At 39.0% G+C, this 15,100-nt stretch overlaps 1 protein-coding gene across 1 annotated transcript in view; it reads left to right on the top strand.

Moving 5' to 3' along the window:
• The first annotated feature begins 1,676 nt into the window (after positions 1 to 1,676).
• The window catches only part of syngap1b (synaptic Ras GTPase activating protein 1b), a 184,827-nt gene continuing 171,403 nt past the window's right edge, over positions 1,677 to 15,100 (top strand). The window contains 1 exon segment of the mRNA XM_077214697.1: positions 1,677 to 1,942. Within this exon segment, the coding sequence (XP_077070812.1) occupies positions 1,921 to 1,942 (22 nt within the window). The 5' untranslated portion in view covers positions 1,677 to 1,920.

Here is a 15,100-nt window from a genome sequence, read left to right as displayed (position 1 = left end):
TTGGAGAAAGAAAGAATCCCCAGTTTTAAAATGATTGGTTAGATTTAGTTTCTAAAGTACATTATAGAGAAGATAACATGAAAGTAAGAGCAATAGTATACATTTTGAAAAGATATAGGCAACATTAAAATCAAAGAATATTCCATAAAATAAAGGAATACATATTACATTAATTTCTTTTTTTAACATAACCCTCCCTCTCTTTTAATTCTAGTTATTATATTTAGTTATTTAATATTCTTCTTATTTAATATTTAAATAATATTACTTGAATAACTTATTAGGAATTATGTGTCATTGTAAGAGTTTGAGATACATATGTGAATGTTTCAGTTTTATTAATATTTTTTGTCTTTTTTTATATGTAAAAGTGTCTAACTATGTATTTATTGGTTATTGTTCTAATTATGTGTTTTTGTGTGTTGGTGGGTATTATCACAGAAGGAAAAAAGTGGAAGGAAAAATAAGGAATAAATATTTGGGGAAATGTAGAGAAGTGTATTTATAAATCTTTAAAACAACCTAGTTAAATCTTGGGCATTAAATATATAGGATAATATGCATCCTGATAAAGTTCCCTTGGCCTTTGGAATTAAAATAGATCCACATCATCACATTCCCTTCACCACACCTAGAGATTGGCATGGTGTTGTTTCAGTTAGCCTAATAGCTGGTTTGATTTGCATTGAAAGATGATCTTATGGAAAGTGCCCCATGCCAATTTCTAGGTATGGTGAAGGGTGTGAAGGTATGGCGAAGGGTTAATTCCAAAGGCCAAGGGAACTTTATCAGGATGCATGAAATAACTGGCCTTTAAAAATAAAAATCTGCCTGACTCTATGGGAATTTAACATAGGGGTGTCCTGACTTATGCACCCTGTATTTTAAGGAAGAACATTTATTTATTTATGATACATTATTCATACACAAAGAAAATTGGTGTCCTTAAAGGTTGGATTTTTCCTCATTTTTCTAATTAAGGCATTAAGATCAATTTACAAAAGATGATTTTTTATTCCTCTTTTTAGGCAACTTTAGCATGGGTGTCCTAACTTATTCACATCACTGTATGTGCTTTATTCAAATCACGAGGATTTGTAATACTTTGCTTTACACTAAAACATGCTGGGTTGTTTGGGTCAAATATGGACAAACCCAACCGTTGGGTTTAAAATGTAGCCTAATTAAAAAAATTAAACCGTTGGGTTTGTCCAAATTTGACCCATATATTTTTATCATAGCCTATAACGAAAGCATGCATAGTCATAAACCATTCATAGTTTTATATTTAACTGGTCTGTACAGTAGTTTGGTTAAAGTTAGTATTTTAGATGTTAGATCGAGGTTCAAATGAATTGTTCACTCATCGTGTAACTTCAGAACCCAGCGATGGCATCAGAAATACCATAGTAGCCCACTCTGATTTATATGATTAGCCTGCCATATTCATATTCGATGGTATTTACATGGTTAGTTGTCAATTGAATCTAAATGGGATTATATCACATCCAATTTACAGACATACACACAGTGCATTTAGATCGATCTACACTGATAAACGCGCACACACATACATGCGCGCGCTCTTTCTCTTCAACCGCCCTCTCTCTCTCTCTCTCTCTCTCTCTCTCTCTCTCTCTCTCTCTCTCTCTCTCCCTTCGTTCTCCTTCTTCATCACTCTTGTGTTGAGCGTGTGTGATATGTGATGCGATATACGGGCTGTAATCATTCCAATGGCTCTTGTCGAGCATGGACGATGATTTTGTTTCGATTCTTCCATTCGCATTACGGGAATATTGCTCCAGCGTCGACGCAGTCCATGAGCTCAAGGGGTTTTTGGCTTCCTTTGACTGCTGAAGGATATTTTCGCATGTCGAGAGACTGATGAGACTCTGAGAGCACGTTCAATGCCGTTGGAACATGTCATATGTTCCCTTTCAAGGTAAGATTTGTGCTGCATCCTCCGTGTTCCTCCCTCAGCGTCCTCCTGCGCTAGAGGACCACTGATGCTGAGGCTGAGGCTGATGCTCTCAGTGCTGCAGGTGGAGGACTGCTGTCATTTTATCACTCTAAGTCAGGCAGCTTCTGTGTGCTCGGGAGGGTTAGAGACCCCTCTGCCCTTTAAGACGTTTTACAATCTGTGTATGCACCTGCAAACCCTGCAGGGTCTCTATCCCACTGCATGGAAGCTCACTGGTTAGAGGAATTATCTTGATTTGTGTATATGAATGTAATGGCTCAGATGCTCACTACGAGTATTGTACTGAAATATCCTTTCGTTTGGGTACTTTTTGTGTCTGTACTCTTGAGTTTTGTGAAGTAGCTGACTGGGATGTTATTGCATGCTTTGGGGGGAATGAGCTTATTGCCTTCCTTTTGCAACGGTGCATCTGTTATCCTCAATAGCAGGCGCATCAATACTTTAACAGTCACTTAATAGTTTTTAAATGGAGTATTGCTGTTGAGTGAGGAGCGCTGATTATTCATTCTTATTTTTTGTGCATGTAATATTAAGTCACTTCAGTGGCTTTGCATTTTGTGATCTCTTGTGAGGAGAAGTCAACTTCATTACACTTATATTATGATGTTTTGTCTTTTGCTGAATTTAAAATGATGTCAGTTCATCTCTTGTATTTGAGTGCAGCTGGTTTTGTTATTGCATACCCTAATATTTGTGTGGACAGTGTAAATTGTTGCTTTGAACGCTTATACTGTATGATGAAAAAGGAAAGATGACTGAATGGGTCGAGAAGTAACTTGCCCAATGACTGACCTCTGTCGGTTCAAAGTCGAAGCGTGGAAACTGATTTTTGAGAATATAATTTGCCTGAGTTCCACCTAAGCTGTTTCCAATTTGTTTAGCAAAGAGGATTTTCTAATGGGAAAATTCCCATTAGAAAATCCTGTTTGCTAAACAAATCTAATGTCTGTTTCATAAGGGAGAATAATTGTTTTGGAGTTTTGGAACACTTTCAACAGTGAAAGTAGACTATGGTCAGTGTCTTAAAGTAACACCAGGTAACTTTTCAACCTTCATAATATATTTCCAAGTCTCTTGTGATGGTACATCGACTTACAATAGGTTGAATGACACGTCTGCCATAGCCTGACGGGGTCTGTAGCGTTTTAATCATACTTTTAAACTTCGGGTTTCGGGTAGTAACCGGCGAACAAAGAAAACTACAAAACTCGACTGCTTTACGGCATATCCGTCACTTCCACCACCCCCACTTCCTTAAAATCTCAGGGCTGTCAAGTGTCACGCATTGAGCGTGACAGTCACTCATTTCGGTCTTTTGTCACGCTCTCCCGCCACACATTGTATTTTATCACGCTGAAAAACTATTTGTAATATATTTAATATGCCGCAGCGCCCAAAACTCTGGCCGCGCCGCTCTCACTGTGGAACAGGCATGAATTCAAGCGCGTCTCCTCTGGTGTTGTTCGTCTGGTGTTGTTAGCCAATCAGAAAATAGCACTATTGTATCTGGGTAACATTTAACGCAACAACCAATGACACCCCGTAGTCTGGGGTGTTTTTTTGTCTGCCTGACTATGTTACGGAAGCTATCTTATCCTCCGTTTATCTTCATGAATCAGGTAATGATTATTTGTCTTGCCTCAAGCTATAATGCAAATCGATTTGTAAAATTTGCAGATTTATTTATGGTAGCTTGATATTATAATATTGACGATATATGGTTATTATCTACCACTCAAACATTGCATTGAAGTATCACATAGATTCAGTAAAACGGTAACCAATAGACTAGGCTACTATAATGACACTGGCTTATAAACGTGATCATCGCGATCATTTGTCGTTAGAAAAAAAATAAAACCCATGAAATTATATTCATATGACATGCTGAAATATATGCCACTGTACCTGGGATGAAGACATTTCACACGCGACGCAAGCAGAACACCTGCATGTGACCTCCTCCTACAGTGTTCAGGGCTATCATTGTTGTCAACAAATGCACGATGACAGAGTTTATGACAGTAGTAGAGGACAATACTGTTTCCCAACTGTAGGGGGACCCCGAGAGCAAAAGTTACCTGCTGTTACTTTAAAAATGCATCATAATAGTCTCACTGTCCTAACAGCATCATAATGTGAAAGTAATACTATAAAGCTAATTTCAAGACTTTTGCTGTCTGTTATTAATGTCTACAGACATAGTGTGCCACAGCATGTTCATGGACAAATGACAGTGATTGTTGTAAAAGATCATCATTGGCTTTGTAAAAGAAACTATCAGTGAAGAAGGAAGACCAAACTAAAGGCCCGTTCACACCAAGGACAATAACTATAATGAAAACGATAAAGGTATAGTTCTAAAATCGTTCTAAATATAAAAGAATAGCAAAGTCCGCACCACAACTAGCCTATAAAGAAAACGGCACAGATAAACAATATCTTTGGAATCACTGTCCAAACGATTTTTTTCCAGCTGATGAATGATAAAAAAATCAGGATCCATCCTGTTTTAAAGAGCTTGAGCATTTAAAGCAACAGACAACAAAACTGTATAGAACAAACAGAACAATATTATGCACTGGTGTCGACGCTAAAAGAGTTATTGCTATAGTTATCCTTATAGTTATCGTTCTTGGTTTGAATGGGCCTTAGTTCAGCCAAAAGGATTATTTATCCCCAAAGGGATAGTTCACCCAAAAATGAAAATTCAGTCATTATTTACTCATCCTCATGTCGTTCCAAACCCATAAGAGGGACAGAAAGCTCTCAGATTTGATCAAAAAGATCTTCATTTGTGCAAAATTGGAATATGGCATAAAACATTAGCAAATAAAGCACCATTTCCATCCAGTAAGTCAAAGAGATCAAAATTGTCTCTTCCTGATGAACTGCCGCTAAATATCACTAAGAAGAATGGAAGTTGATGCAGTAGGAGAAGCCACTGTATATAATAATTTTTGTATGTAATATATTACTCATTCGAGTGCGCAGACGAAACGCAATAAACACGGTCATGTTATCCTGATTTCTGAGATAGATACCTGCTGTTTGGGAACGCAGTCGTGTAAGACAGTTCTGGGAGGTTATTATACCAAACATCTTTGCTCAGGCATTTCAAAATGACCAAATCAGCATTTCAGACGCTGTGCAAGAGATCGGTCCGCTGGTTGGTCCAGTTATGCCATACCATTGCAAAGTCAATGGTACGTCTTTTTTGATGATTTTGATGTCTTTTTTGATGATTTATTCGGTAAATGTGTTTTCATCGTTTATGCACATTTTTTTTTTAATCGGATAATAGATTATCCGACTCAGATGAGCTTAATTTTTTATGCAGATTTTTAAAATTTATTTGCAACTGGCATTTCCGTCCAGCACATTTTTATGCGATATCCCAAACTGTGCATAAAAATAGGTGTATGGAAATAGGTGTATAGTGAAACTTTAAACTCTTTGGCCTATCCTTCAGGACTGTTTCAGATATACTTTATAAAGAAAGGGCATCATGCCATCACGGTCGCAGAATGACATCACATTCTGTGGCGTATTTAAAAGAAAAACATAATTCAACAATATTATCAATACATATTTTTTTTGCCTTTTTACAATTATGCAATCTACTCCACTTTACTGCAACGCTGTTATTCTGCAGATTTAAATTCTGCATTATTTTAATCCAGTTAAAAGATCACACTGTGGCGTATCAATTTCTATTAAACGTCTTCACGTTATACGAATTCACAGGTTAGAATTCATCAAACTTGAACTTTGGAATGCAGCGAAATGCGAAACTTATTCGCTTGAGCTTGTGCTTCCTGTCACTCAAATATCTAAATATATATTGAGATTATGAATTAAAATTCTGGCTAGGGAGTTTACCAGGGTTTGGAAGAGAGTTTCTGACTCACTTTAACATCAGCAGTGCAGAAAAAAACATCACTGTACTCCGGGGTTTTAATATTCAGACCAGGACCAAAGAGGCCTGCAAGATGTCTCCCTTATTATAAAGTCAGCCTTATAGTAATTCAATTATACTCAAATGTTTAGCCTACAGCTTGACTTAACAGGCTTCTGTAGAAAAGATGGTCTCCCCATTTTGATTGGTTTTAACTATTCATGTAGCCAGAAGGTCATTTAGGACCAGAAAGCCTAAAGACTGATTCAGTAGTTGAAAACAGCAGCTACACTTTGTGATAAATTCATATTTTATGCTGTAAGAAGAACATGCTAATTAGTGTTTTTGCTTAGACAAGCATCATTTTTATTGTAGCTCATATTCAAGGGATTTGAACAAACCTCTAACCTTATTAAACTTCCGTGTGAAGCTTGTCCTGAGTGTTTCATGAGATTGTTGAGAAGAGGTGTGCTATTGCTTTTGTGAAGCTCGGTCACTGACAGATTTTTTTACTCATAGAATATAGACCATATCTACAGTAGGACTAAATGTCATAGAGCGATTTTTTGAAACTGTACAGTAGCATACATTACCAAGCTACAAACTAGTTTAAAGTTTAGGGCAGTCAACTCACTGATTTAAATAAAGAAGTTAGCTACTCTACATGTTGTTAGGAAAGTAGACCACTATTAAAGCTATTTAAAGTATTTAAGGGAACAATGCCTTTATAAATTCAAAAGAGTCAGATGATACTGTTTAATTCAGGAATTTGCAAATTTTATCAGGCACAAAAACATATGCATTTATAATTTAGGGTGACCCCTTCTTAATTTTACAATGTATACTCTTAAAAATAAAGGTTCCAAATAGGGGTTTTAAGTAGGGGTCAACCGATTATCGGCGCCGATATTAAGCTTTTTTATGGTTATCGTTATCGGCCATTTTCAAAACCGATTTGCCGATAAAATAATTTAATTTTGAAATGCGCTATATTTGGCTCTGGCACAGCCACCTCTGTCGGAACTCACCACTCTGTAGACTAGACCAATGTCTCCGCCCATCTGATTTGTTGGGAGTCACAAGTCCGGCCAATCAACGCGGAAAGCTGAAGGCACTGAAAGTTTTGCACTCTCACACCGAAAGCACTTGCTGTCACGGTTGGTAAATCCTATGTCTGCTCCTTGTCTCATGGTTCTGTTATTGTATGTGTGTGTGCTGACTAGAGGGGCGTGCCGCTCATCAGCGCTCGTCAGCAATCACCCATCACCAGCTGCAGTCTATCATTCATGTGTATCTTCTCATCTCATTTGTCAGATCGTTGTTTGTGGTTCCCGGTGTGTGTGTTCCCAGTCTTGTTCATTCGTGTGCTTCTCTTGTTCCGGTTCTTGTACGTTGGATGTTGGATTACTGTTCGTCGTTGGATTTTCACCACCACTACCACTGCACGCTGCACTGTCATCTGACCATCGGAGTCCCTGCGCTACTAACCTGTTTGCCTGGACTTTGGACTGCCTATCTATATCATCATTTAAATAAAAGAGTTAACTGCAATTGCTTCCGTTTGATCACTCATGACAGAACGATCTGACCAAAGCATGGAAGCAGCGGGAAACTCCTCGAGCTCACTGGATGAGTTTGTGAGTGGCAGTATTCAACGAATGGACACTCAAGAAAATAATCTCTACGCGGTCAGCCCCATCCACGATCACCAGCCCATGCAGGTGGCTCGAGCCCGGCTTTCCCGGGAGGAGAAGGAGAGGCGGAGATCCCTGGGCCTTTGTCTATACTGTGGTGGAGCGGGACATTTCGCTTTCAATTGTCCGTTAAAAGGCCCAGCCCGGCAGTAAATATGAGGCTACTGTCGGGTGGGATCTCTGCCGAGAAGACCTCATCGACATCTCCTGGTAAGGCTCTTATGCTCAACTCACCGCCACGATTGTCGGGCACTACTGGACTCAGGGGCGGAGGGTAATTTCATGGACCATTCATTTGCACTAAGATTTCAAATTCCCCTCAAACCTCTTTCACACCAGATCGACGTTCAGTCTCCGTCTAAGGGCAAGTTATATTCACTCTCTGTCCCAGAGAGAGAGGTCATGGAGAAATACATTTCTGATTCTCTAGCAACGGGATTCATCCGACCTTCCTCTCCTCCATAGCGGGGGCAGGGTTCTTTTTTGTGGTGAAGAAAGATGGATCTTTGCGACCTTGTATTGATTACCGGGGGTTGAACAACATCACGGTAAAGAATACTTATCCTTTGCCGTTGATGTCTTCAGCTTTCGAGAGGTTGCAAGGAGCATCTATCTTCACAAAACTGGATTTAAGGAATGCTTATCACTTGGTCCGCATCAGGGAGGGGGATGAATGGAAGACCGCTTTTAACACCCCTAGGGGGCACTTTGAATATTTGGTTATGCCGTTCGGCCTTTCCAACTTTCCGGTCTTTCAAGCACTTGTCAATGACGTGTTGCGAGACATGATCGATCAGTTCATATATGTCTACCTGGATGATATATTGATTTTTTCTTCGTCTCTCCAGGAACACGTGCAACACGTTCGACAAGTGCTTCAGAGGTTGCTAGAGAATGGGCTTTTTGTCAACGCGGAGAAATGCGTTTTTCATGCACAGCCTGTTCCTTTTCTAGGTCACATCATCTCGGTTGAGGGAATGCGCATGGATCCTGACAAGGTTGAGGCTGTGGTGAATTGGCCAAGTCCAGATTCCCGTGAGGCCTTACTGAGGTTTCTGGGGTTCGCCAAATTTTACCGGCGTTTTATTCGCAATTTCAGCCGACTAGCCGTGCCTCTGACGGCCTTGACCTGCCCCAGAACGACGTTCAGGTGGTCAGACGTAGCACAAGCTGCGTTTGCCAAACTGAAGGGTTGCTTCTTTTCAGCCCCCATCCTGATAACCCCTGATCCATCACGTCAGTTCATGGTGGAGGTCGATGCGTCAGAGGTGGGGGTAGGTGCAGTGTTATCCCAGCGCTCTCCTTCAGATGACGAGATGCACCCTTGCTCGTTTTTTTTGCATTGTTTATCCCCTGCCGAAAGCAATTATGACATTGGCAACAGAGAGTTGTTGGCGGTCAAGTTAGCTTTGGAGGAGTAGCGCCACTGGTTAGAAGGATCAGAAGTACCTTTTATCGTCTGGACCGACCACAAGAATCTGGAATACATTCGTACTGCTAAAAGACTCAATTCCAGGCAGGCTTGGTGGGCTCTTTTTTTCGGACGTTTTGACTTTACTCTCTCATACCGCCCGGGTTCCAAAAACATCAAACCCGATTCTTTATCGCGCATTTTTGACCATTCCGATCATCCGTCTACTCCCGAGTGCATTTTACCAGAGAATCTATCCATCTCTACACTCACATGGGAGGTTGAATCGAAGGTCAAGAAGGCCTTAGAAGGGGTAACGCCTCCGACTCGTTGCCCACTGAACCGTTTGTTTGTGCCGGAGAGTTTACGGTCCAGCGTCATTCAGTGGGGTCATTGTTCCAATGTGGCTTGTCATCCAGGAGTCAATCGTACTATGTTTTTAGTTAAGCAACGATTCTTGTGGCCTCTCATGGCTCGTGACGTTCGCAGTTTTGTTTTGGCTTGCTCAGTTTGTGCCACGGGTAAGACTTCCAATCAACCTCCAGATGGGTTAATCCAACCGCTGCCGGTGCCTTCGAGACCCTGGTCCCATATCGCGCTAGATTTTATCACCGCCCTACCACCGTCACAAGGTAGTTTTGACCGTGGTGGACCGGTTCTCGAAGGCAGCCCATGTCATTCCCTTGCCCAAATTACCTTCAGCCAAGGAGACAGCGTTGGTTGTCGTTGACCACGTCTTTCGGCTTCATGGCCTCCCGACAGACGTGGTTTCTGACAGAGGACCCCAATTTGTGTCCAAATTTTGGCGAGAGTTTTGTAAACTTCTGGGGGCGACTGTCAGTCTGTCCTCTGGGTTCCATCCCCAGAGCAATGGTCAAACTGAGCGAGCCAACCAAGATTTTTGAGAGAACGTTGCGATGTTTAGTGTCCAAGAATCCTTCCTCCTGGAGTCAGCATTTGTCTATGGTGGAGTACGCCCACAACACGTTGCCAGTGCCATCCACGGACCTATCACCATTTGAGTGTAGTGTAGGTTACCAGCCACCAATTTTTCCTAGTCTGGAATCCGAAGTCGCGGTCCCCTCCGCCCACGCCTTCGTCCAGAGGTGTCACCGCACTTGGACTAGAGCCCGTGAGACTCTACTCCAAGTGGGGGCACGCACCAAGGCCAAAGCCGATCGCCACCGGCGGAGGCCTCCCCTATACGTCGTCGGTTCTAAAGTGTGGCTTTCTACCAAGGACATTCCTCTCCGCTCCGTTTCAAATAAGCTCGCACCTAAATTTATTGGCCCGTTCCCTGTCACCAAAATCATTAGTCCGGTGACAGTCCGCCTTAATCTTCCTCCAGTGTACAGGAGGATTCATCCCGTCTTTCACGTTTCCAGAATTAAGCCCGTATTTTTTGCTAGTATTAATCCGCCTGTCCTGGTCAACTCCCCCCCCCCCCCCCCCCCCCCCCATGGTTAAACAATGGTTAAACTCATTTAAAGAAAGTATTTGTCAAAACCCTTTGTTATTCTTAATTTTTACATTAACTTACATTTTTACACCACACATAGGCTATATATCGGTTCAAAATATCAGTTATCGGTCAACTTGATCTGTAATAATCGGTATCGGCGTCTGCCCTGAAAATCACATATCGGTCGACCCCTAGTTTTAAGAACATTTTAATATTCTAAAGAACCCTTTTCCACTACAAAATCAAAAAAAAAAAAAAACTTTCATACATTGGAAATGTTCTATGGATGTTAAAGATTCCTTAGGGAACCATAGAAGCAAAGAAATAACCTTTATTTTTAAGAGTGTAACTGCTAAAATTAGAATACATGCTCAGCATTTATATAACTGAGACGAACACATACTGCAGTGACAAATACTATAATTTAATTAAATATTTCACTTCAAAAGAGAAGATGCAGGATTTGTGATCAGTGAATCATTTATTTAGGTGAACCTTCTGAAACGAACACATTCACTAAAATGTATCAATTTGTTTATGCTGCATATGACATACTTGTGGAAAAACTACCTTGTTTCTGGAATAGCTAGACTATTATGAAAACAGATAAGCTGCTTTCTTAAAAATAAGGGTAATAAAAAGGATGGCTTTGTAGAAATTATATTTCTTTATGTGAAGAACTTTTTAATAATCTAAAGAACCATTAGCACAATGGAAAAGTTCCACACTCTTAAAAATAAATGTTATTTTTTGGCATCATTAGTGGCTTTTGCACCGGTTAGTTCTAGGAACTTTATAGGCACTAGCCACCAGGGCGGTTCCCCTTGGGCCGTTTTCCTGTTGACCTAAGCCACCCTTGTTTTTGTGACTTGGAAGCAAACAGTATACAAAGAAAGCAACCAGTATATGAAAAAGCTTTACTTTTATTTGCTTGATGCCCAATGTCCCTAGCTGAGCAGAAATAATCGCTTTGTCCCCTCAAAGTCACGTTGGATTTTCTCCTTAGCGTAAAGGTTGAGAGGTCCATCTATCACTGTTTTCCATGTTTGTAGAGTCAGTTTGTGGAGTAAATATATAGGCTATAATATGTGTGTGTACAACCTTTTTTTTTTTTAATGGCAGGTGCTGGTGTTTCGTGTGCGTTTGGCCAATCAGTACACTTAGGTCACTGATAGTTCCTATTGATCTGGTTTAGGCTATGTTTACACGGAAACGATCTGAAGAGAAAAACGCAAAAGTGGTGTTGCATTATCACTTTTTATTCTGCGTTTAGACAAGTGTTATGGGGGGAAATCTGCGTGGATATGGTGACGCAAAAGTGTGTGAAATTCGATGTAGTATGCACTCCAGGCGGCTAGGTGGCAATGTGAAGCACTGCCACACAACAACATCAAGTCCGCCTGCCTGCGTACAACCTTCCTTCTACTTCTCTCCCTAGTACCGCGAAATCAAAACATGGCGAAGTGAAAAGCAAAAAGACTCTTGTACGTTCATCTGAGCTGCTAGGGCAACTTGAAGGTCTGACGTATGGAAATAATCCAACATGTTGGTTGTTATTTTCCTGTTCTGGCGCATGCCTGTGACAAAAACGCGTACGTGACGAGAGCCACCGTGAGCAGATTTGCGTTTTTACCCTTTAGACGGGAACGTGACAGTGGAGCGTTTTTAAGATTTCCACTCTGGAGGGTGGTTTCACTTTTTTGCGTTTTTAAGCCCCAAAAACGCCATCGCCGTGTAAACGAAAAGCACATCTGATAAAATATTTTCACGTTTTCACCCGCAAGCGTTCTCTTGTAAACAGGGCCTTAGACCCTACTCTGAAGTAGGAGCTAATTTAGTTCCCCCATAAGTCGTTTCTAGAACTAAAATCATTAGTTCTTGCGGTGTGAACACACCAAAAAACTTGTACTTCTGCAATTAGTTATAGGAACTATGAAAAGGTTCCTTGGGTGCAAAAGCCACTAATGATTCCATGAAGAACCTTTAAGATTCATGGAACATTCATTTTCATTGCACAAAAGGTTCTATCACACAGTGGATGAAATGATGATCTAAATGCAGCATTTTTAGTTTATTTAACAAAATAACTCAACAAGAACTGACAATGAACAGAAGGTAACACACAGCTTAATATACACTGAACAAACCAGTGTAACAACTAAATGAACATCAGGTGCAAATGATAATCAAACAGTGGGGAAAAGAGACAAAAGAAAAAAGAAAACAGAGCAAAAACCAATTCATTGTAAAACTCAAACACAGATAAAAACGAACATAACCCTGACAGGTTCGTAATAATGGAAAATGTTCTTTACACTAAGAACTGTAAACTGAAAGTTTGTTTGGGGAACTAAAAATGGTTCCTCTATTGCATCACTGCAAAACCCCCCTTTTGGAACCTTTATTAAGTTTCTTCATGGAATCGTCAATGCCAATAAAGAACCTTGAGCCCTGGAAAGGTGCTATATAAATACCAAATATTATTATTATTATTTTATGCTGTCACACTACTGAAAAATGTGCAATGTTGGTAGTGTTAGTTGCATCACTACTTTTAGAGTTCTTCACACTGTTCTTTACATAATGTAGGCCTGCTATATGACTAACACCTTGAACTTTTTTCCATTAACTAGCCTGCAAGGGATTTGATATTTTTCTCTGTTAAATTACATGCTGATGTAGCAGCTTATGATATAATTGCGTAGAAATTAATATGAAACCTACACAGTGGCACCTTACACTGAGGAGATATTCGTGCCATGTGAAGACAGTGGATGCGAAGTCCATCCATTAGTTCTCACTCGAGACGGCCATCAGTGAGTGAGAGTTATATTTAAAGCTCTTATACTGAGAGCATCAGGCAGCTGACACTGTTAAACTACAGCTGTGCCTCAGCAACTTTTAGTGAATCTTCTGGCGAAGAAGATACAAAATATGACAAACAGATTTTTAACATTTCACTATTTACTGTAGCTTTCCTGACCTAAGTTTTAGACTCTCACACTTTTTCGGAGGTTTTCTCTTGCTTTCTGACATAATGTAAGGCCTAAAGATAGACCATGCAAGTATGTGAATGCAAATGCTACTAGCTATGCTAATGTAAGTAACTGCAAACAAAAGCTCATGCATCATTTGTTTGCAGATGCCACTTGGTGTACACATAATGCAATGACATTTAGATTTTATAGATATAGATCATTATAGATATTATTGTGTGGCTTAGGTGTCCAAAATCATTTGTTTTTTCAAATGATTCAAAGCAGCCGATACTGTGCAAATCATTCATTTTTTGCAGTCTTAGCTCCAGTGATGGAATATTAGCACACAGAGACAGATGACAGATGCAGTAGGTAGGTGGAGTGTGGCAGACTGCCTGTTTTAGGACTTCACGGCTCACGCTCTCGCTTACTGATGCAGTGATAAAGAATGAAGCTTACTGTAATTGACTGTAATCAACTCTACACATACACACACAGCCAGGGCAATATAGAGCCAATGGACCCCGCCACAGAAGCCCAACATACTGGCATTTCATTACAGCACGTTTATGAGACTGGCTATGACTGGTTATGAAGCTGTTTATTGTGTGTGCATTCCTCCATTATATAGTATGTATATGCTATGATGCTGTTTGCAGTGTTTTTGAATATGTAAAATATATGTAATAATGTGAATATGTTAGGACCTCCTTCATAAAATATAAATATGTGTATTTTAAGACCTGGTTATACTGTGTGTGGAAAAAAAATGTTATGAAGACAACATATTTAAATATTAAATCAATGACATTAGTTACTAAAGCCAAAAGTTATTATTTTTAAAATATTAATACATATTTATTATAAAATAATTTATTATACTATTTTTTACAAAACTGCATTTTTTTTAATTTACACTATTAAAACTATGGCTCACGATATAATGGAAAAAAAACATTTGATGTTACAAAGGCATAGAAATAATATTAAATAATTTGCCATTTATGTTAAATTGTTAGGGAAATTATTACATTATTATTAGGAAAATTGTATGTACTGTTATATCCTGATGAGAAACATTTTCATTTACATTTCATTAACATACAGAAATATATAATGTATATATGTTAATTTAAAATATCAAGAAATATTTATTACACTATTTATTATAAAATAATTATTATATTGTTCACAAAACTGTATGAATATTTGTTTAATTTATTAAAAATATGGCTCACAGCAGAATGAAAAAAGTTAGATGTAAATAACATTAATAATTAGGATTTATGTTGTTATTGTATTAAAGCCAAATGAAATTAAATTATTATTAAGAAGATTTGTGTTGTATTGGTCTAAACATTTGTATTTCCATTTATATTTGTACATCACTTAGAATTAAATAAAACATTTTTATTAAGATTATTAAGAAATATATATGTTTTAAATGTATTATAATTCATTGAGGTATCATTCATGCCTCTTTTGTAAAACAAGTTACTAAAGTTTACTAAGGGTTTGTTTAAATCACTAACCCTAAATATAATCGATTATAATAGTGATGCTTTTAATCTTGAAGAGTAAAATTGTGTGCTTTTAAAGGATCTGAATAAATAAAGCTTATAGGAATTACACATTAATATTGCAGGGATACATTAGTGCGGTGATCGAGTGCTGTA

Source organism: Siphateles boraxobius, unplaced genomic scaffold (assembly GCF_051911475.1).
Source record: "Siphateles boraxobius isolate OS27281-9 unplaced genomic scaffold, OSU_SipBor_1 68, whole genome shotgun sequence".
NCBI classification, from domain to species: Eukaryota; Metazoa; Chordata; class Actinopteri; order Cypriniformes; family Leuciscidae; genus Siphateles; species Siphateles boraxobius.
Note: the sequence above shows the minus strand (reverse complement) of the source record. Positions and strands in the feature narration are given on the sequence as shown.